Source organism: Dama dama, chromosome 12, assembly GCF_033118175.1.
Source record: "Dama dama isolate Ldn47 chromosome 12, ASM3311817v1, whole genome shotgun sequence".
NCBI lineage: Eukaryota > Metazoa > Chordata > Mammalia > Artiodactyla > Cervidae > Dama > Dama dama.
Genome location: NC_083692.1, coordinates 34,541,505 through 34,563,767, shown reverse-complemented (window position 1 = coordinate 34,563,767; position 22,263 = coordinate 34,541,505). Strand labels below are relative to the sequence as shown.

Here is a 22,263-nt window from a genome sequence, read left to right as displayed (position 1 = left end):
TGGTTCCCATCTCTTTAAGAATTTTCCAGAGTTTGTGGTGATCCACACAATCAAAGGCTTTGTCATAGTCAATAAGGCAGAAGTAGATGTTTTTCTGGAACTCTCGTGCTTTTTCGATTATCCAATGGATGTTGGCAATTTGATCTCTGGTTCCTCTGCCTTTTCTAAATCCAGCTTGAACATCTGGAAGTTCACAGTTCACATACTGTTGAAGCCTGATTTGGAGAATTTTTAGCATTACTTTGCTAGTGTGTGAAATGAGTGCAATTGTGCAGTAGTTTGAGCGTTCTTTGGCATTGCCTTTCTTTGGGATTGGAATGAAAACAGACCTTTTCCAGTCCTGTGGCCACTGCTGAGTTTTCCAAATTTGCTGGTAATATTGAGTGCAACACTTTCACAGCATCATCTTTTAGGATTTGAAATAACTCAACTGGCATTCGATCACCTCCACTAGCTTTGTTCTTAGTTATGCTTCCTGAGGCCCACTTGACTTCTCATTCCAGGATGTCTGGCTCTAGGTGAGTGATCACACCATTGTGATTATCTGGGCTGTGAAGATCTTTTTAATATAGTTCTTCTGTGTATTCTTGCCACCTCTTTTTAATAACTTCTGCTTTTGTTAGGTCCACACCATTTCTGTCCTTTATTGTATCCATCTTTGCACAAAAATTTCCCTCGGTACCTCTCATTTTCTTGAAGAGATCTCTAGTCTTTCCCATTCTATTGTTTTCCTCTATTTCTTTGCATTCATCACTGAGGAAGGCTTTCTTATCACTCCTTGCTATTCTTTAGAACTTTGCATTCAAATGGATATATCTTTCCTTTTCTCCTTTGCCTTTTGCTTCTCTTCTTTTCATACCTATTTGTAAGGCATCCTCAGACAACCATTTTGCCTGTTTGTATTTCTTTTTCTTGGGGATGGTCTTGATCACTGCCTCCTGTGGATTCTAAAAGTTTCGTTGAGTGTAGATCTCATGTTGTGTATTGCCTATCCCAATTTTTTAAAAAAGTGAGTGTACCTCACACTAGCAATCAAAGAAGTGCAAATAAAAATTATCACCTGTCATATTAGTGAGGGTTTAAAAATGCTAGTGAGAGTTCCCTGAGGCAGGCTTTCTCATTTACTGCTGGCTGCAGTATAACTTGGCAGGCATAATCATTTTGAAAAACGGTTTGGAAATATGCATCAAAGGGTCTTAAAAATGTTCATGCCCTTTGATGTAATAATTTTACTTGTAGGAAACTGTTCTCTTGCAGTAATAACTAATATAAATATGTTTATTATTTAGAAGACCAAAAGTTAGAAATCTTCCCAATGTTTTGTAAGAGAGGGAAAGGTTAATAGACGTTGATACACATGACAAAACAACAAAAATGAAGTTTTAGTGACAAGAAAGAAACTGCTCACAATGTAATAATAAGTGAAAACAAGGGGTTAAACTGTGTGAGAGGTGACTACACACGGTATTATCACACTACATAAAAACTTCAAAAAGGTGAAGGAAATGCATAAACACTGTTTATAAAAACAGTGTTGTTTCTGGGTAATTAGACTACGGATAGTTTAAATAAAATAAGACACAAAAAAGTCCCCTTTTTAATGCTTTCCAAACTTCTGACAAGGAACTCAAGTTACTTTCCCAATCCAGAAAAAAAAAAAAAAAATATATATATATATATATATATATATATATATATATGTATATATAAAATTTAAAAACAAAAATGTGATCTAAGTTTTCATGAAAAAATGATGTTTACCATAAGATATATTTTTGAATGTATCTTCTTACTCTTTAGTCTTTGCAAACATAAACATCTAAGGTAGAATGGAGAGTGACTAAAAATTAGAGTATTCTAGAAATACTGGGAGTCATTGGATTGATTTTATTTAAGGTATGGTTAAGGCAAACATAAACTTCTTCAGTAAACCTTTCATTCTAACTTAAAAGAGATAGGTACAACTGGGGTGGGGGACGTGTAAGAGGAAGCTTAACATTTTTTATTTTGAGGCTAACATATGGCCTTAGGTAGCCCAAGCAGCAGAATCAGCTCCCTGTGGGACACTGTGGGTGGGTCATTCTCTTCAGGAGAGTGGTTTAGGAGAGATACAAATGGAATGGCAAGCAGGGAGGGAAGGGGTGGGGGTCTGCCCTGGCAGCCAGGTCAGGCAAGCCCACCCTGGCTTTCAGTGGGTTGGCAGATGGCACAGCCAGATTGTCCCACCAGCCTAGAGCTACTAACTAAAACAATTACATTCAAGAAGAGATAAATTCATGCTACAATCAGATTCCTAATGTTAGCAGGGAATGGTGAGGGTAATGCTCTAATTGGTTTAAGTTGTGAACAGAAAACTCTAATCAGGAATAGAGAAAGGTACAAACTGGCTTTTATAGGGACACAAGCCATAGATACTGAAAAAATCAACTTTATGCCCCACCACTCTGTTCCCCTCGTAGCCTTGCCATTTGATTCCACTTGAGAAGTGGTTTTCTTTTTTTTCCTGTTTTTTTGTTTTGTTTTGTTTTTTTAAACTTTTACGTATATATTTTCTTTAAACCAGACAAAAGCAAATTTGGGGAACTTGGGCCCAATCTAGAAAACAGACATGGTTTTGGTGGGTCTATGCTGTATTTAAAACCTAACAACAGAACTTATATGAGTTGCCTACAGTTAAAAGTTAGGAGATTTGGCATAAAACACAGGATTTGCACTTTAAAAGAAAGTCAAATTTAGCAACTTTAATAAGTAAGCTGTTATTGTCACATGGCAACAAGTAACTGGAGAAGAGTGACCGATACCCCTCTGCAATGGCACTAATTTGCCACAGTCCTCACTCGGCCCTTTTGCTCATTTGGATTTCCATTCCTGGTCCCTGTATGCATTCCTGAGGTTTTCTGGTGTATGATTCCCCAAACTGGTTTGCCAGCCCTGAGTTGCCTAGGATAAAAAGCCTCTACTGCTACAAAAACTAGATCCAAAGCAGCACTTCCTGTAAGTAACTCTGATAAAGATAGACCTGATGAAGAAGTTTAAACAAGCTCAAAGAAATGCAGGGAGAGCAAAAAGAGAGAGATGGCCTTTTGGAATTCAGACGCTCTATGGGAAACTCTCGCAGACAGCTAGAACGGAGGTCCTGCAAAGACTGGCACCCTATGGGAAACTCTCAGCCTAGTCTTTGAAGCTTAGTAGGAGGTTAATAAATATTTGTTTCCATCTTCCTAAGAGCAGATGCAGAGCACAGCAAGGAGGAAATGGAGCCAGAACAGTGTAATGTAATGCACAAAAGCACAGCATGCCAAGAGAGAAGAGAGGGGGTAATTGTAGCCTAGAGAGCAGTAGCAGCAACAGAACAAGCCTGGAGAAGTTAGAATGGCAAAGCCAGGTACTGTCATAACCGGGGACTTCATAACCGCAGCATGATTCTGATAGTCCGTTGCTAGTCACACATCTATATGGTAAGTAGGAGCATAGAGTAGATAGATGAAAACTGCATTAATTAGGCAGAAATTCACACCAAGACACTAATGATGAGAAAGCATTCAACCCTTTAGTGAAGGATTGTTGGTTAAAACTCATAATGATACACACACATGTAACACATGTGTTACAGAGGATATGTAAAATATGCAGGATAGCTGTGTGCAGTTGAAGTAAAGAATTTTTATATTTAGGTGAAGTTAAGTTGTTTAAATTTTTTTTGTGTTTTATTTACCAATGGTGTGGCTTTAGTTACTTTGAAACAATTTAATTCTAAAGCCCCCATTAAAAAAAATTAGTCACTAACTGAAGTAAAATTTCCTGCAGATCATGTCACTGTAGCAATAACCTATCAGAGAATGTTAGACGAGGGGTACTGAACAGCGCAATGGAAAGTTATCGCAACTGTGATGAAATTTTTTTCCCCTAGTCCTTTATTAGGGTCATAGCCAACTAGTCAGTGTTTATACATAGGGTTTGCCGTGTGTATTTAAATATTTAACAATCTTGAGAGGCAGTGACTGACAATAATATGCAGTGTCCAATATGAGTGCTTAATAAATGGTAAAACAAAATACTGCATGATGAGAAACAGCAGTCAGTAAATCTATTATACTCGAAAATATTTCAAAGCCTAGCAACTAGAAACGCAGAAAAAAGCAAACATCATGTGTTGGCTTTATGATAATACAGGAACCTTTATATTCACTAAAAAGTTTACTGAAATAATTTTCTTTTAAATTGCTCAGGGGATTGAGACAAGGTATGGGAAAGGGGAGAGAGTATGGGTTAAAACACACACACACAACTTTTTTTTTGAACCACGTGGAAGTCTGCTGACGACAGACCGGGTTGCTACATCCTGCACAATGGAGGGGTGCTCCAAGCGCCTTCAAAACTCCCTCTAATCCAGTGCCAATTGGCAAAGGCCTCCAAATTTCTAGACTTCTTCAAGCTTTAAAAGACTGGGTTTTGGAAGAGGAGGCACCAGATGCGCGTGTGGAACACCTCCGAATGTTTGCCGCGACACGGTGACACCGGGAAAGCAAATGCTCCCATATCCGGAGAGCAGGTTCTTTATTTACAGCTAGCTAACCCGAGGAAACTAACTTAGGCTTGGGGACCTAAACCGCCGTGCTTCCGGGGATCTCGCGCAGCCTTCGGCCTCCGGACAACTCGGCGACCAGGGCTGAGGTGCCCGCGCTGTTAAGTTTGGGGAAGGAAGCGAGAGGGAAAAAAAAAAAATAGAGCTGCTCCTTTAAGAACTTCCTTTCCCTTTTACTCTATGTTTACATAACACGGGGGCGAGCCGCGGCTGGGCCCGAGCGGGGCGGGGAGCGGGCCCGGGCGGCCCCCCGCGCCGGGGGAGGGGGCGCCGGGTGGGCGGGGGGCTGCGGGCGTCTCGCGGAGGGCGGGGCGGCTCCCACCTGCCCGCGCGCGGGCGGGGCGGCCCTGCGGTCCGGCCCCCGCCCCTCCCCCGCCCGCTGCCCCCGCCCCTCCCCGGCTCGCTCCCTCCTTTCCTCCCGCCCGCGGGGCTTCGGCGGCGGCGGCGGCGGCGGCGGCTGCGGCGCTTGGCGCGGTGGGTCTCCCTGCTGCCCGGTCCCATTTGTTGCCGAGTCCAGCTCGGGGCAGCCGCGGCGCGCGGAGCTCCAGAGAGCCGGGCAGGGCAGCCACGCAGCCACGACGGAGCAGCCGCGGGACTGGCCGCCTCGCGCCCCCTTCGCCGCCGTGCCCTTCCCCGGCGCGCTCACTCCCTTCTCGGGATGGGATTGTAGCGGCGGCGCGGACTCGGCGGGGATCGCGGCGGAGGCGGCGGCGGCGGCGGCCGAGCAGGGCTCCATGTTTTCCCCCGGCCAGGAGGAGCACTGCGCCCCCAATAAGGAGCCCGTGAAATACGGGGAGCTGGTGGTACTGGGGTGAGTCCGGGGATCCCCGACCAGGGGAGCTTGGGGGCGGGCAGCAAGCGCTCCGGGCTGGGTGACCGCCGTGCACCCACATCCCGGAGCAGGGCCATCGGGGTGGTTTGGGGGTTCTCTGGCCATCGGTAGGGCGTTTGGGCCGGTAGGAGCGTCTCGGAGGGCTGGGACGGCGGGAGTGGGGGTGGGATGCCCCCATCCGCGCGCGCGGGGCTGCGGCGGGCACAAGGATGCGCTATCCGCGCCGAGGACGGTGGCGAGGGAAGTGGCGGAGCGCGGTCAGCCCGGGGCGAAGGCAGCGGCGGGGACTGGGGCGACCTCGAAGCCCCGCGGGGCATAGCGTTCGGGGACCAAGTCCTCGGCAGTACCGCGGGGGCAGGGGCTCGACTTCCCCGCGTGCCCCGGGCCGGGTATCGGGGATAGGGACCAGGGTTGAAGCACAGCCGTCGTGGGCACCTCGCAGTGTCCGAGGACCACCCCGCCACCGTGGCGAAAGTGAGAGGCCCCCAGGGTGCCTCTGCTCCGGCTTACTGTGAGCCCCGGGCCGGGAACTCCAGGCGCGGCACCGGCGGCTCGGCGCTGCGGGCAGTGGGATCCGCGCGAGAGGCGTCCGCGGGCAGCGCCTTGCATATTGTTATGGTGACCGCCGCGGCAGCCGCAGCCCGAGGGCAGTGAACTGTCTGCGACCCGGGCGGCCGGGCCGGCCCTCGGCTCTCTCTGCCCGGAGTGTCATGGAGTGGGCAGGAAAGCCGCTGCGCCCGCCGGGGCTCCGGGGCGCGCGGGGCTGCATCCTCTCTGGCCCTCGGTCCTGGGATTCGGCCTCGCAGATGTCCTCCCAACGGCGGGGAGCTCGCCAGCCTCTGCTCCCTCTCGGCTTGTGAAAACCACATTCTGAAGATAGTAATTATCTACAATCTTTAAACGGCAGCAATTAGAGACTTCATCTACTTCCTGAGTTTACTTATGACATTTCTATTGTTTACCCTTAATAAGCCTAGAGAGAGGCTTCGCTGGGATTAAAGCAGGATAAAGTGGGCAGTGAAAGGGGAGCGGAATGGGGTGGGGGAAGTGCGGTAAATTCGGGAGAAGGAGCAATTTGGGTTTAGCCTTGGAAAAGAAAAGAGAAAGGATTATTTTTTCCTTTGGATCTGTCACTCTCGGAAACCCGCGCTTTTGTCCTCCTCTCTTGAAAGACTTGTGTTCCGAACATTACGGGTGCTGAAAGGTAGGCTTAGCACACATGTGAAGAGTCATGGGTATGGAAAAACTCAGGGCACTCTGAAAAATGTGTTTTGATAACTGAATATCTTGAAGTAAGTGCCGACTTGAAGATAATTTTAAAGCGACGAATTTTTAAGAGAAGCTTCCAGACACAGCCCAGCTCAAAGTTGCCCAGTTTGGCGTACTTTGTAGCTACAGTGTTAGGTGGAGTATCATTGAAAAGCTCATTTACCTATTTGGAAGCTGTCTGCAGATAAGCATTTTTCTCACCTGCATCTAATAGCACTTAAAAGCCAAACAGCAAGATTCAGTGGAAGGAGAGAGGACTGGCAGGCAAAAAGCTAGAGTTTAGTTTGTCTTATGTAACCTCAGCCCAGCCCAATTTTGTGCAGTTTGGTTTTGTTTGTGTGGCTGGCTTCAAAGTATGTTTAACATTGTGAACCTGACACGAAAGATTAACTTAGGCCAGGACTTTATTTCATTATTTCCTTTTGAGGAAATGGTCGTTGAGATGTTTCATGAAAGCAGGGTGTGAGTGGGTCTGGAGAGGGTTTGTGTTCATAGCTGGAAGTGCAGGACATTCCAAAACCCTGAAAAGGATTTTCCCCCTGAATTGTCCTCAGATCAGGCTTCTACTAAAGCAGGCTATGTAAATACTTTGCCCGCTGCATGTGCTCTGTTATTTACAAAGGTTTTTCCAGGAGACACTTAGTATGATGGAATTAAGTGTTAGTTGCTCAGTCGTGCGGGACTCTTTGCAATCCCATGGACTGCAGCCCACCAGGCTCCTGTGTCCATGAGAGTCTCCAGGCAAGGATACTGGAGTGGGTTGCCATTTCCTTCTCCAGGGGATCTTCCCACCCCAGGGATCAAACCCGGGTCTCCTGCACTGCAGGCAGATTCTTTACAGACTGAGCTACAAGGGAGGTCCATGACGGAGTTAGCACTGACATTAATATTTTAGGCCACTCAGCAGTTTGTGTGCACCTACTGTGTGCCAGCACTGTTTAGGCTTGGAGAATCCAGAAGTGCACAGGGGGCTATATCACTGTAGTGTGGAGTGGCAGATATAACCAGAAGGAAACATGTAAACAAATGAATAATAAATGGCAGTTTCGGGTGCTGCAAAGTTCTCAACAGAAATGGGTTAGCTTAGGAGACGTCTGCAATAGGCAGGTCTTGCCTTCTTTCGCTGAGAAGGCAGGGAAGGTTTCTCTGAGGAGGTGAAAGGTGAGTTGAGACCAGGCTCTGAGAAGATGCTAAGTATGGTTTTTCAATACGTGAGAAGAATTGGGGCCATTTTCTGTTTTTGAGAGTAGTTCTCTGACTCTCTAACAATACTGAACACACTGAAGAATGTGGGGAAAAGATGAGAAGGTAGGTAGACTCTAAGGCAACCCTTATTAATCATTATCCTACCCTTAGGACTTGAGGTAGTGCCCTCCCTCTTAAATCACCAGTGATGATCAAATAAAAATTATCATCAATGTTGCATGTCTGATCATCTATAACATAATGTCAGAGTTTCTAGTAGATTTTTTTATTGATGAAATTAATCTTGATATCTAAAAATGCCCTATATTAGTATTCATAAAAAACTTTTTGCTTATACAGTGCATTTTTCATTAAAAAAAAATTGTGTGATTGCCTTTTTTTTTCTCTCCTAAATTCTGTAGTAAAATGTTGCTAAGAAATCCTGGAGTGCAGATTGAGGAGCTATATACGTATATGTCTATATTCATACACAAATACTTCTGTGTCTTTTCATGCATTACACAATGTTAAGAGAATCCCAGTTAGGATTTTAGTAGGGTCATCATTTTTGTAGCAGCTTGGTAGAATTTAATTTTTTCATGATTCCAGCCAGTGAATGCATCAGAGCCACAACTTTTTGCTGTGTCCATTACGTAATGAAAGATAGAGAAATGACTATCTACCTGTCAGGTCTTTTTTGCTGTTCATTTTAAACCTGGCTAAAATGTTAAACTTGGGGAAGTGTGTGAGGATTTGAGAGGTAGTTCGATGTAGTTTGTTGGTAAGAGTGTGAACCAGCATTCAGGAGACCTGGACTGAATTTCTCCTTTCTTGCCCACTGGCTTTGTGGTAGTGGCTTAGTCCTTCACTCTCTGGCTTTCCAATTGGCCCAGTGGTAAAGAATCTGCCTGCCAATGCAGGAGGTGCTGCAGAGGTTGTTTGGGTCAGGAAGATCCTCTGGAGTAGGAAACCCGCTCCAGTATTCTTGCCTGGAAAGTTACATGGATAGAGGAGCCTGGTGGGCTACAGTCCATGGAGTCACAAAGAATCGGACATGACTGAGTACATGCACCCAACCCTCACTTTCTTCTTGTTTCTTTAGCAATAATGAAATATGATTGAATTGTCAAGAACCTTTCTGGTTTATATCCTGTAATGGTGGTCAGTGGCTCAAATGTGGAAAACATAGTTAACATAATCTCAGTAGTTTAGCATGCATTGATTTTGTGTATTCCTAAAGTGGTGGTGCTAGAATTTGAATGGGAACTGTGGTTTAATACTGGAAAAGATTGATTCTGTGATTACTTTTATGGAAGTTGGTATGTGCAGAATAGGCACTTTTTAAAGTTGTAATGGTATACATATATCTGACACATTGGTGTTAGATTGTACATGAGGGTGTTCAAAATTTGATAAAACTTTCTGTTCCAGGTTTTAGGAGGGCAGTGATGTTTCAAAATTAAGCTCAGTAGGCTAAAATAACCCAGCACAAGGAAGAGATAATCTGATGATGAAATTTTAGAACTGAAAGGGCCCTAAGAGGCCATGGTCCATACTTCACTCTTTAATTTTACTGATGAGGAAAGTGAGACTCCCAGAAGGAAGGAGGTTTGTTCAAGTTCGTAGCTGAGCTGGATCACTGCCCTGCCGGGTCACAGGTCCCCACTTCAGGGCAGATTCCAGCAGTGCTATCAGTTCCCCAAAGCTTCAGCTTTTGTGTAACTTGCATGAGGGAAGTGGAATCTCTTCCTGGATTCAATTTGAAGCATGCAGCTCTCTTGCTGACTAATGGCCCATCATGATTTTTGGAAACATATTGCTTTACTCTTAGTTCCCCTCACCTCCCTGCTGAATGGATAATGCCTTTTGCAAACCTTTCTTTTTCATTTGTGCTTCACAAAATGTATTTTTACTGGATCTCTCAACCAAAGGTTTTTAACCTAGAGTTCACAGATGGAATCCAGGGAGCCCTTGAACTGGGATGGCGGGAAAATATATCTTTACTTTTACTGGATTCAAACTTAGATTTAATATTTTACTCCATTATGTGTATAGGCAACAAATAGACCTGCTGCTGGATTTGCTATTTAATGCACTGGTCCAGAAATACACACATTATTGTATCACAACTTATCTTTGATAACCAAGTATGATTGACTTCATTTTTAAGCCTTTTGTATTGTATTTTATACATGTAAAATTATTTTTCTGCAAAGGGCTCAGTATACTTTAAAGACTGCCAGAAGGATCCTTTGCACAAAAAAAAGATTAAGAATTTCTGCAGATATGACTCAAAAATAACATGTTGTAGTTGAAACTGCTCAAGATCTACAAAAGATCAGGGGGTACGTGTGGTTTTCCCTTTGGATTGCGCAGCATTTTATCAGGTAAGACAAAGAGGGCTGTCGCTGGGAGAGTTTATGGTCTTTATTTTTTGAAACAAGCAGCTCCAGTTTCTAGATGCCAGTTTTGTCTTAACCTTGGCTCTGTGCCTTGGCCCCTCCCCTTCGTAGTAATAAGAAACCTTAAAATACATCCTAACACTTTTCCTTTTCTTGTCCTCCTCTCTAATTTGGGCCTAAACATCAAACGCCAGCATCCTTTATAGACTGAAAGGTCTTTGAACTTAAAAACAAAGCAAAACAAAAGAAAATCTTTGCTATCTCTCAGCGTTTGGGGTGATCTGAAGAGCACAGATCTGTTTGTGTGGATGGGGTGTCTACTTCTGTAGGCTATAAAGGGTTGTGATGTGACTGGCTTTGAGTTGCTATATTTTCCTTTACTAACTTTAGCCTTGTTTGGAGTATGTGGCTGTCTGTGTGGTTTCTTGTCTGGGTCTCTCAGATTTATTTGTTTCTCTCTCTAACACACCAAGCCTGAAACCTTCATTGGGACTTTTCATTTTCAGTTGTATTTCATCAGGTGATCCATATTTGGGGATGCTTTAAGTAAATAAAAGCAAAACCAGCTTGCTTCAGGTGTTAGTAACTTTGCATGTGTGCATGCTAAGTCGCTTCAGTCCTGTCTGACTCTGTGTGACCCTATGGACTGTAGCCCATCAGGCTCCTCTGTCCATGAGATTCTCCAGGCAAGAATACTGAAGTGGGTTGCCACGGCCTTTTCCAGGGAATCTTCCCGACCCAGGGATCGAACCCACGTCTCTTAAGTCTCCTGCACTGGCAGTTGGGTTCTTTACCACTAGCGTCACCTGGAAAGCCCTCCAGCAGCGTTACCAACACATATTGGTAAAATTGGCAAAAGGATGAAACATGTATACAGAAAAGACCAAAAAACCGAAAACATGTCAGTTGTCGTATTTGAAGGAGACCAGCCTTGTCACGTTGAGGCAGAGGTTTTGTGTCTGCTACACAGGAATCAGCAACATGGAGACATGGATTGGCTTTGGAACGGAGACAGTAGCCCTTGATGGAGCTCGTTGGTGTGGGAGTAAAATAACTGAACAGGAATTTCCAACAACATCTGATTTAACTAAGGGTTTCTCCTAGGGTGAGCAGAATCTATTTTATAAGAAGAAAATGGAAGGTAAGAATGATTCTGTTAACAGTTCTTATTGAGCTTACTATTACCTTCATCTTCTGGAGAATAAAAATAAGGAGAGCAAAAAGTGCTTCATAGTTCTTAGCTTTGTCTAAATCAGCTGTTCTCAACCACTGTCTCAGCCACCTTCCATGTGATGATCAGTTTTGAGGTATGTGGCCAGTAATTTATGACACATAATAAAGTGTGGATCTTTCAGATGATTCCAAGATGTCTCAGTAATAATGTGCCTTTACCTACTTGCATTCTGCTGTGTTCCTCCAAGTGGGAGAGAAAGGGGTGGAGTTACATCAGGCAAGCCAGGAATTTATTCATTCAACAAATATTTAATGGGATTGTATGCTTCCAGGCACGGGGGATATAGCTAGGCAAGGCGGACATGTGAATTACTGTCTTATTCTTGTCACAACCCTTTAGGGAACAGCTATTACAAATATACAGTTCATTTATTTATTCCACCAATATTTGAGCATCTGCTACACGTCAGATGCTGTCCTTGGCACTAAGGGATGCACTGAACAAGACAGGTATCATCTCTGCTGCTGTGGAGCCTCCATAGAGAGCAGTTTAGAGCATAGGCTGTGATGGGGAAGCATGATGGATCGCCTAACCCTGTGCCGGGACAAGAAGAGGATAGCCAGGTGGAGGTTAGAGGGAACAATTGCTCTAGGAGGACGGGCCACAGTATTCTAAGATCCAAAGATGAGCACACATGCTCCTTTGAGGAATGGAGAAAAGTCCCAAATGGCTGGAAGAGAGTGGTTGAAATGAATCATGTGGGCCAGGAGGGTGGGAGGACAAGCCCGGCAGAATTTGGGACTTTATCCTATGGGACTGGGATTCAGTAGCTGGACTGTCAGCTCGGAAACTGGGAGCAGAGAAAGCACTTCTGCAGAATGGGCTGCAGCAGCGAGGGGGTGGAAGGAGAAGCTCAGGCCGAGAGGCACCAGGGCGTGTGGGAGCCAGGATCTCATTCCTGTCCCTCAAGACGTCCAGTCACACCACTGTCCCGGGTTGTGAGTGGGCTGCCACTCATTCACTGACTCGGGAATACTGACCGAGGAGCCGCTCTGCCCTGGGCACTGGGCTGCCCTGCAGGGAGCTCACCTTTCAGTGCAAGAGGTGGGCGGTGCAGACCAGCCAGCACCTTGGGAGATACAGCTTTAATTCAGAGAGGGCCCCGGGAAATCTGACTCAGGACACGGGGCAGGAGAGTGCTTGGGTGGCAGGGCAGGGGGGGGCTAGTTGGGTCAAGTGCAAGGGATAAGGTAGTGGGGCCCTAGAAGATACACAAATCAGGGGAAACATTTCTCAGAAAGTAATTCTGTATCCTCTGAGAGCTCCCACCTTTTCCCAGTTTTTTCTTTGCTTTCAATCCTGTCTAAGCCACGCTGGATGGGTTCCACTCTTATGGGCCAAAGGATTCCGAGTAGTCCTTATCAGTGTCACATGCTCAGGGTGGTAATTGCATTCTCTAGGGCTCCTGGAGACGATTTGCTCTTCCCTCCTAGAGGACAGGGTTCCCCCGCTTAGGGTACGAGGTACACCTTTTCAGGTGCACGGGAGGTGGCATTTCTCTGGCACACTGCAGCGCCCTGCTCAACTCAGCCTCATCTCTGGGGCTCAGGGACCATTTCCTCGCTTGGGAAGGAACGCAGATTCCCGAACACAGCTGCAGGTTTGTAAACAGCCCTCCCCACCTGAAGGGCCCAAGTTAAAGGCTCCCTGCGATACTAAACATGTACTTTACTGACATCAGATACTCCTGTTTCAACTTTTTCTTTTTGTCAGTCACCTAACAGTCATTCTGTCACCTGCAGAGCGTTCTGCCTGGAAGGGAAGCGGGCCATCTGTTCCCGGTCCACCAGCTGCTGGAGCTGCCCTGCGGTGCCCAGGGGTGGGGCTGAAAGGCCGCGGTCATTAGTGCGGGCTGACGATGGCTGGGGTGCATGCCTCCTCCTGGATGACAGACCTAATAAGTATGCATTGAGGGCATTTTCAGCAGTAGATTTAAGACTACTGCAAGTCATTCTTGATTGAGGTTTTATGTCCAGCCTGCATAATGCCTCTCACTTGGAAACGCTTAACTCCATTCATACCCTGCCTTTTCGCTCTTTGTTTAGGATAAGAGTCTCTAGCCTTGTGCTCCCATTCTAATTAGTCCTGGTTTAGCAGAATCCAACCCAAGCAGGCAGCTGTGTGTTTGCCTTCCAGGCTGTTGGTATGGAACGGCTGTTTACTAGTACCAAGCACCTTCTAGGCGCCTTCAAAGCTCACCTCTCCGCCCCCCCTTCTGTCTGTACCTGGCCTTCTTGTGCCTCCTGCTGCAGGGTTGTGGGGCCTCTATCTATCTTCAGAGCTTGTGATGGGTGCGCAAGGAGGGGTTTCTGGAGCACTTGATTGATGAACTGATTACCTTGAGGAAATCCGGCCCTTTTTGTGCAAGGTCCACAAACACAAAGAAGTGTGCTCCTTGCCAGATCCCCAGAAACTTACAGACTGGGTCCTTGCTGTGGTATGTGAGACTGCATTAGAGTTTGGGTGCTTTTATTATAACATGCTCTTGGATAGAATGCAGAATGGACTCTGTCGTTTTGCTCCATAGCTGTTTGTCTAAGGTATGCAGGAGAGCTACTGGAGAGAACAGAGGACTGCACTGTGTGTCAGCAATGTATGCTTCTCAACAGGGTTTTGGCATTCTTGAACTATTTCCACATAATAAGCATTCAGTTGTTTGACTCTGTAAACCATTCAGTGAAAGAACTGTATCTAAAGGTCGTGTGTTGAGGTGGACATTACCCGACTTTCCCAGTAGGACTTGCAACCAGTTGGAGATCAGCTAAGAGAACTTGGGGTTTTAACTTAGACCCATGTTTTTCCCCAAGCATCTGCAAGCATGCTGGACCTCTCTGAGGCGGTGACTCCCCTCCCCCTGCATCTGCGCTGGTTTTGTGATTTGCTCTGAACCATCTTTGTGACGGAGGTCTGTGACTTTTGGAGGCTGCCTTAAGGGGTGTTCTAGCTTCCGTTTTTGTTCTCTATACTAATCTGCCAGGCTGCTATATAACAAAACACCATAGGCTGGGTAGCTTAAACAGCAGAAACTTACTTGCTCATAGTTCTGCAAGCTGGAAGTCCAAGATAAGGTGTCAGCAGGCTTTCTCAGGTTTCTCCCGAGGCCTCCCTCCGTGGCTTGCAGATTATTGTCTCTTGCTGTGTCCTCATGTGGCTTTTTCTTGTATGGGTGCCCATCCTTGGTGGCCCTGCCCCTCATATAAGGACACCGGTCATGTTGGATTAGGGCCCACTTACGTGACCTAACTTAACCTTGATTTTAATCTCTTTAAAGGGGCTTCCCCAGTGCCTCAGTGGTAAAAAATCTGCCTGCAGTGCAGGAGACATGGTTTTGATCCCTGGGTTGGGAAGATCCCCTGGAGAAGGGCATGGCAACCCATTCCAGTGTTCTTGCCCAGAGAATCCCATGGACAGCAGAGCCTGGTAGACTCCAGTCCGGGGTCACAAAAAGTTGGACACAACTGAAGCAACTTAGCACGCATGCACACACCTCTTTAAAGACCTTGTCTCCTAACACATTCACATTCTGAAATGTACTGAGGCTGAGGACTTCAACATATAAATTCAGTCTAGAGCACCTTCTTAGAAGGCAGCTGCCAAAGTAAAGAAGTCTTGACTGCCCTGCTGGAGAGGATGGCCCTGGCAGGATTACAAAAGGAGAGAGGCCTGGCCAGCCCCCAGCCACTCCAGCCACTCTACTGAGGCAACTGACCTTGAGTAAAGCCATCTTGGCTCCTTGGGCCCATCAAGCTGCCCAGGCCACACCACATGGAGCAAAGATGCGCAATTTCCTTCTCATTCTGCTGAATCAATGAGTTCCAAGTGCTGGCTCTCCTCAGAAGCTGCTGTGTTTGGGGGTGGTTTGTTACACAGCAGTAGACAGCTGAGACACCACAGTATCACACTGGCGTGTGGTTCAGTTGTCACATCTGACAGACTAATGGGAATTAATTCACTGAGTTTTTGTTTCCTTCAGGTTATTGATTATTTTAATAAGCACAATTTCAGCCTTTTAGATGAGTTATTCCAAACATTAAGTACTGTATGGCCTGAAAAGCTTAGCTAACAAAAGCATTTGTGGAATAAGTTTATTATGTGTAAGTCATCTGTGAGTCTCTCTGCGTTCATTAATCTCCGTAATCAATATTATCTCCTGAAATTCTTTGAGAGCAGGCAGTTGAAGAATGACCCAGCAGAGCTGAAAACCATGCTTCTGGAAGATTGGAGCGTAAGCAGCTTTAACCCCAGGACAGCTCGTGGATGATGGACTTTCAGGATTTTAAAGGCCACCCAGAAATGAAAGAAATTTAAATAAATGCCCAAATGCTGTATTTTGTAGCTTTTATAATTTTGTAGATTGTAAAGCTTAAAACTACCATAAAGGGACTTCCCTAATGGTCCAGTGGTTAAGGATCTGCTCCATGTAGGGGACATGGGTTCAATCCCCGGCAGGGGAACTAAGATCCCACATACGGCCAAGCAACTAAGCCCAAGTGCCACAACTAGAGAATCTGTGGACTGCAACGAAAGAGTCTGCATGAAGTAAGGAAGACCCCTAATGCCACAGCTCAGACCTGACGTGGCCAAATAAATAAATACTAAAAAAAAAAGAAGAAAAAAAAACTATACTAAAACTACACTAAAACCTGTACAAATGTATAGGTAGGTATATTTTATTGCACATGTGTGGATATATTGAATTAAATGTGGAGTTCACTATACATACTATAAACTGGGCAGTATCTAAGCGTATGCAGTAAACATTACTCACTCAGTTCGTGTGAGGTGATGCTGTTATGGTTGCTGTTTTGGCGATGCTGATGATCTAATGTTTAGGAACCCACATAAGGAAATGCCCTCCAGGGGCCTGCAACCTAAGGGCGAGACAAATAACTAAGCAGCAAACTACACGTGGTGTCGAGGAGAGATGGATGGAGGGAGCCGTTATTTCAGGTGTGCTGCGTGCCAGATTCTTTTGTTTTTTTCTTAATCAGTCCCAGGAGTTAGATCGCATTATTTGGAAAGTGAGGCTTCTGTTCAGGTAACTCACCTTATCAGTGGCAGGGCACTATTGGAAGGTAGGTTTGTATTACTGTGAAGCCTGATTCTTTCCACAGGGTGAAGGTCAAATGGAATTGCTGGGAATTGCTGGGAGACTGGGGAAAAAATCCTGGAAAAGGCAGCCTTTGAGCAGAGTTTTGAAAGTTGGCCTGGATTTTTATAAAGCAGTAATAGTAACGTTGTGGGGTTTAGGAACCTTGAAGGATTTGGCTGGAGATTGAAGTCCTTGGGGAAGGAAATAAAGTATCATCAGTTGGCTGGCATCTTCTCACACTGGGGATACAAGGGGTGATAACAGTGGTCCCTGCCTGCTTGGAGCTTATCGTCCATTGGGAAAGAGGAACTTTAAGCAGATTAAGCCTGGGCAGGTGAAATCTTTCTTCTTTTGCCATTGTCTGTGATGACTTAGGCTGACATTTGTATTTTGTTTACAGCTTGGAAAGGGGGTTTCAAGCCCTTCTCCTCTCTGCATTTGCCTGGATTCTCATGTCCCTGTGTGTTGATTTTTTCCCTTTCTGTCTCTTGATCTTCCTGTTAGTCCTGATTAAGGGGAAGACCCTCCACATTCCCTCCTTTGCCTCCCCGATGGTCCTCAGTCCAACTTATTACAGCAGCAGCACTGGCTTAGCTAATCTGAAAAGCAAAGGGTCAACAGCAGGCCAGGAAAGGTGTGGTGCCTTTTAATTGCTTATTCTAAGTGTGTTAACTTAGACCAGATGCCAATTAAGACTTTGATGAAACTGTTGACTTAGACCCTTCTGGAAGCTGGTGTGGCTTTATGCTGTTCAGTTTCAACCTTCCTGTGAGGGCAGTTAAGCCTTTTCCATTATAGATGTGAGGTGCACATGACCCCGGATTTCTCAAAAAAATATCCTTAATAAATAGACATCCTAAGATATCAGATGGTAAAATACTGAAGGACAAATATAGCCTCTTGATGAGCAGTGTTAGATGTTGTATGGGTGAAAAGCAGAGACTTGGACGCTCTGCAGGGAAGTAATTAAATCAGGAGGTTCTGATAATGTAATAAACTACACAAGGGTGAAACTTGAGTGGTTTACACACTAGAATGCCCTTCGATTGAATTATTGTCTTATAATAGTTGTCTGCCCATGTACTACTGTTTTAAATATTAAACAATAGCACAACTCATGTTTTCCCCAGCGGGGAGAGAAGAGACACAAATCTTCATCACCTTAATAATTTGTGTGTCCTCCTCCTACCCACCACCTTCACCTCCCATGACTGTCAAAGCTCCTGTTTTGGGTTTACTAGTTGAGAAATCCTGTCCCTGATGATTAAGCATACAGCCTCCATGTTGGATAAGAAATAGCACTGCTCCTCTGAGTATGCTGGGAAAGTTCAGCTGGGTGGTGAGCCTGCTGGCTTCTTTAGCTCCGAGGGGACCCTCTGGAGGAGGAGAAGTTCTCCCCTTCACCCTATCTTCAGGGGCGGCTCGGTGGAGTGGCTTTTCTTTCTATAGGGAGTAGGGGGGTCCCAGCAGGGCTTTCCCTTTCCTGCCGTCTCTCAGCTGCTGTACCATCTTCTGACCGCAGGAGGCAGCACTCCAGGTCCCTTGCACAGGGTGAGATGCCTGTTAGGGAGCCCCAGTCCCTGCGGCCAGCCAGGTGCTGAGTTGCCTGAGCCCTCAGAGGAGGTGATGTCACCACCCTTGGAGAAATGGGGAAGCAGAGATGCCTGGAGATTGAGCTTCACCTAGGATCCTGCACAGTTATTAACAGTAAAGGATTGGAAGCTCAGGAATTTGAATCCGGGTCTCAGATTCTAAGGCTTGCCCATATTGGACTTCTCAAAGCCTGTACATCTTATGTCATTATTGGTAGTACCTTTTGTTTACGATCTGAAGGGTGGAATGCTTCACGTTTGGCATTAGATTCTGAAGTTGTGATTATGACAATAGAAAGGCAGGCGATTCCCGTCTGGATCAGCCGGGCTGGGGAACACAAGGGTATGGGCGACAGCTCCGTGGGGAGCCGGCCCCTCCTCACAGTGACGGCTTGTCCTCTTACACTTGCCTTTATGTTCCTCTCCTTCAGGGCCATGAAAGGGTCAGAGGATGCCTGCCCCTGTTTTTCCTGTTGCCTCCGTTCAGATTAGATTCAGACAATAGAGCTTGCATTCCCTCAGGAGAAAGGCTCTCCTGTGGCCCTTTACTCAGCTGAAATGCATCTTTCTCTGATCTAATTGGGTTTTTAAAAAATGCACTTGACTACTCACCATGTTAGTTACCATAAATCACGCACTCTTCAATTTCGCTTGTGTACTTATTTCACCCCAATTTCTCCCAGGGTTAAACCAGTTTTAAGTTTGTGTCCGATTCCTGTAACTTTTAGAGGTTAACACTAATCATTAATACTAATCATTTAGCTTTTCTCCACTGATGAATTTGTAAATGGATTTTTTTTTTGAGGCAGACTATTTATATTCAGGTAATATGGAATTAATTTTAAAAAGCTGTATGTTGAAAAGATGTATAGAGAATATTAATGACAATTTTGGAAGAAGGAAGACAAATCATCCATGATGCTAATGTTATTTTCACTTTTTGCACATTCACTTGTAATATTGTCTCTGCACAAGAATATTTTATGTACTTCATTTTATACATGGTTTATGGGCTGTTTTTTGAAGTGTTAACTGATGCTGATTTTAAGAGAATTTTATTAATGTTAGAAAGACATTTAAAGTAAGCCAAATGTATATATTTTTAAAAAGAGTAGATATTGATTAACAGATTATCTAACACAAGTTCTGCTTTTTTTTTTTTTTTGAGGTGGGTTTGCAGAATCAGAATTGCCATGTGATTTCTAAGGTCTCTGTTCTAACAGGATATGTGGGACTAGGAGAATTGTTCAGGGTTATTGTAGCCACTGTTTGAAGGCTTTAAAAGATCTCTGAAAGGTTAATGTGTATGCTAAAGGCATGATTTCTGAAAATGTTTTTTAGGTACTTAAAAGAAAAGGACCCTTTGAAGAATACTGAATTCTACACAAGAAACATCCAGTCAAGCCCAAGATAACATACTTCCTTGCCCTTGGGGCCTACTTTCTGAGCCCCATTTTGCGCCCCCCCCCCCCCCCCCCCCCCCCCCCATTATGTGTTCATGGAGAAGGAAATGGCAATCCACTCCAGTGTTCTTGCCTGGAGAATTTCGTGGACAGAGGAGCCTGGTGGGCTACAGTCCATCGGATTGCAAAGTCAGACACGACTGAGTGACTAACACTAACTTCTAACTATGTGTTCATAGAACTTTCTTTCTCCTCTTTTCTCAATTGCTTTCACACACATGGTTCTCTCTGCTTGCTGCATCCTGCTCACTTGCTAAGATTGAGCTCAGCTGTTATCTCCAGCAAGATGCCCTTCCTGACTTCTCCTCCCTTTTCCTCCAGGCTAGAGCAGTTATTTCTCAAGAGCTCTCTGTGCCTTGTAAACATCCTTCCTTATGGATCCTGGACAGGGTAGGGCTGGGGTCTCCCTCTTCTGTGCTCTGTCCCCGCGTTCTGCTACAGCCTGGCACTGGACAGTCAAGAATATGGATGAGTAAGTGTGGCTCTGGAAATGTGAGCTTTTAATGCGGATGGTCTCTTCCCCCATTTCTTCGCTCCCTGATCCGGCTTTCAAGAATGATTATTTACTTTTCAGTAGGTATTTCATGCATTTGTGTTTAATTAGCTTCCTAAAAGTATTCTCCTGTTTGCATCTTCCAAGGTTATTGAAGAGTTCTTCAGTACATGAACAGGGTGAACACTCATTAGCAATTGTTTAGCCCTGAAATGATGGTGGATTTAAAATTTTCCTTTTACACTTAAAGATAAGGGGTTAAAGTGACTGAGTACAGAGATGTGGTCTGAAGCTGACAGGAATTTCAGCTTTCAGCTTTAACTGTAGTATTAAAAATCTCCTGAGAAAAGTCAGTAGATCCAAACACAATTCGATGGTGATAAACCTTTTTTTTTTTAACTTAAAATTAGTTGCTCTGGTTTCTTATCTTTCCACTCTGAAGTCACAGATAAATATTCTTTCCATTATTTCTTCACTGATATTTATCACAGTTGGTTTTTGTGTCTGCATGCTGGTTGGGTTTGTGTATTTTCGCACTCTATATCTCCTCCTTTCCAACTCTTTTCTTTTGATTTTTAGAGAGCTTCATGCTTAGATGTATGTGTTTGCTGTTCAGCCAGTTTCCCAATTGGTGTTCTTTTTTCATCTCCCTACAAACATCCTTGCTGTTTGTTGACTTTTCCTCCATTCTGCCACGTTGAGTACAGCTCCTTATATATTTGAAGCAAGACAGCTGGGGTGCTCTGGAAATAAACTTGAGTTTATTTTTTCATTCCTTTTCTTTGTTTATTTAAAAAAAAATCATTATCACGAGGAACCGGCAATCTTGTCATTAAATTCTGTTTCTTTTGCTGGAGAGAGTTGTGTAGAGCAGGGGGGTACAAGCCATCTTTCTTCCCTGGTTTTCTTTTATTCTGCCCCCATCCCACTCCAGTTTCCCACCCTGCCTGCTGTTTAGAAGTTCGAATTCTCCAATGAATATTTGTCTCCTTTCTCCGTTTCAACTCCAGTTCTTAGCAGGACCATAATAGATAATGAAATGTCTAAAATTCAGGTTATTCATGAGATTTATAACAAATAAAGAGGGAAATGCGGTGATACTTTTTAAAAATTACCTACCCATTGGAGAGCAGCGTGGCGGTATACATTATTATCATCTGTATTAAGAACATTCTTTGTGGTACCTCTGCAACCCCTAAGCTATATTCAGAGTATCAAACGTACACAAGCAGTGTGCTGACTCATGACTTACCAGCAAGGAGAAAGGAAATGGTCTGCTTCTCAGCGTGTGCACGGATCTTTGGCAGTAAGCTGCAGTCCCTATGATTTGTGAATTGTGGTTCTATAAAGAGGCTTAATGAATTTGTTCATTTAGTTTTGATTGGGTTAGAAAAAGAGACTGTATTATGGTATTTGGCTGATTATTTTTGCCTTGTTGATTTTCTTTCTGGTGTATTATTTGGCACCTGCTGCCAATAAAACTATGATCTAGAAATTGCACGTGTTCTCTCAGAATGAGAAATGATGTTTAGGGACAGTAGCTCAGTGGTTTTTGGTGAAATGCTGGCTGATGAATCAGTTTATTACTGAAGATCTGTCTCAAGTGCAGTTTCTCCAAGAGCTGACATTTTGGCTTTATGTTATAAATATGTTAGCTATACATGGTGACTATTATTAAGTTGAAAACAGCCTTTATTTTTCTGATAGGATATATTTCAAAAGCTGGAACTCTTGTCACTTCTGTACCAGAAGTAATTGGGTTAAAAAACGACTAACAATATGCTGCATTTTCTGCTTATTGAGTAACTTTAACCACGTATCCTCAGTCTTACCCAGTACAGAGCTCAGTGAAATAGAATGCTTCAGGAGTGGCACACGTAAGGACCATTGAAGTTTTACATTAACTGATGATTAAGCAGAAGTCCCTGTAGAGGAAATTTTAAAAAAGTGATATTTAACTGACATGTATAACATAGTTGTTTGCATTGTACAACAGGATGATTTGATATTTGTATATATTGTGAAATGATCACTGTGGTAAATCTAGTTCACGTTCATCACTATATATACATTTTTTTTCCTTGTGATGAGGACATTTAAGATTTGTAGAAGAAAA

The 22,263-nt window shown here is 44.5% G+C and overlaps 1 protein-coding gene across 4 annotated transcripts in view; it reads left to right on the top strand.

Moving 5' to 3' along the window:
• The first annotated feature begins 4,341 nt into the window (after window positions 1–4,341).
• PELI2 (pellino E3 ubiquitin protein ligase family member 2) overlaps window positions 4,342–22,263 on the top strand; it is a 194,619-nt gene continuing 176,697 nt past the window's right edge. Inside the window, exon 1 of one of the 4 annotated variants that reach the window (XM_061156981.1) lies at window positions 4,342–4,552. In XM_061156981.1, coding sequence (XP_061012964.1) covers window positions 4,530–4,552 — 23 coding nt within the window. In that variant the 5' untranslated portion in view covers window positions 4,342–4,529. Of the gene's footprint in view, window positions 4,553–5,118; window positions 5,397–19,969; window positions 20,127–22,263 lie in introns of those variants that run through there. The other 3 variants (XM_061156980.1, XM_061156982.1, XM_061156979.1) reach the window with 3 other exon arrangements.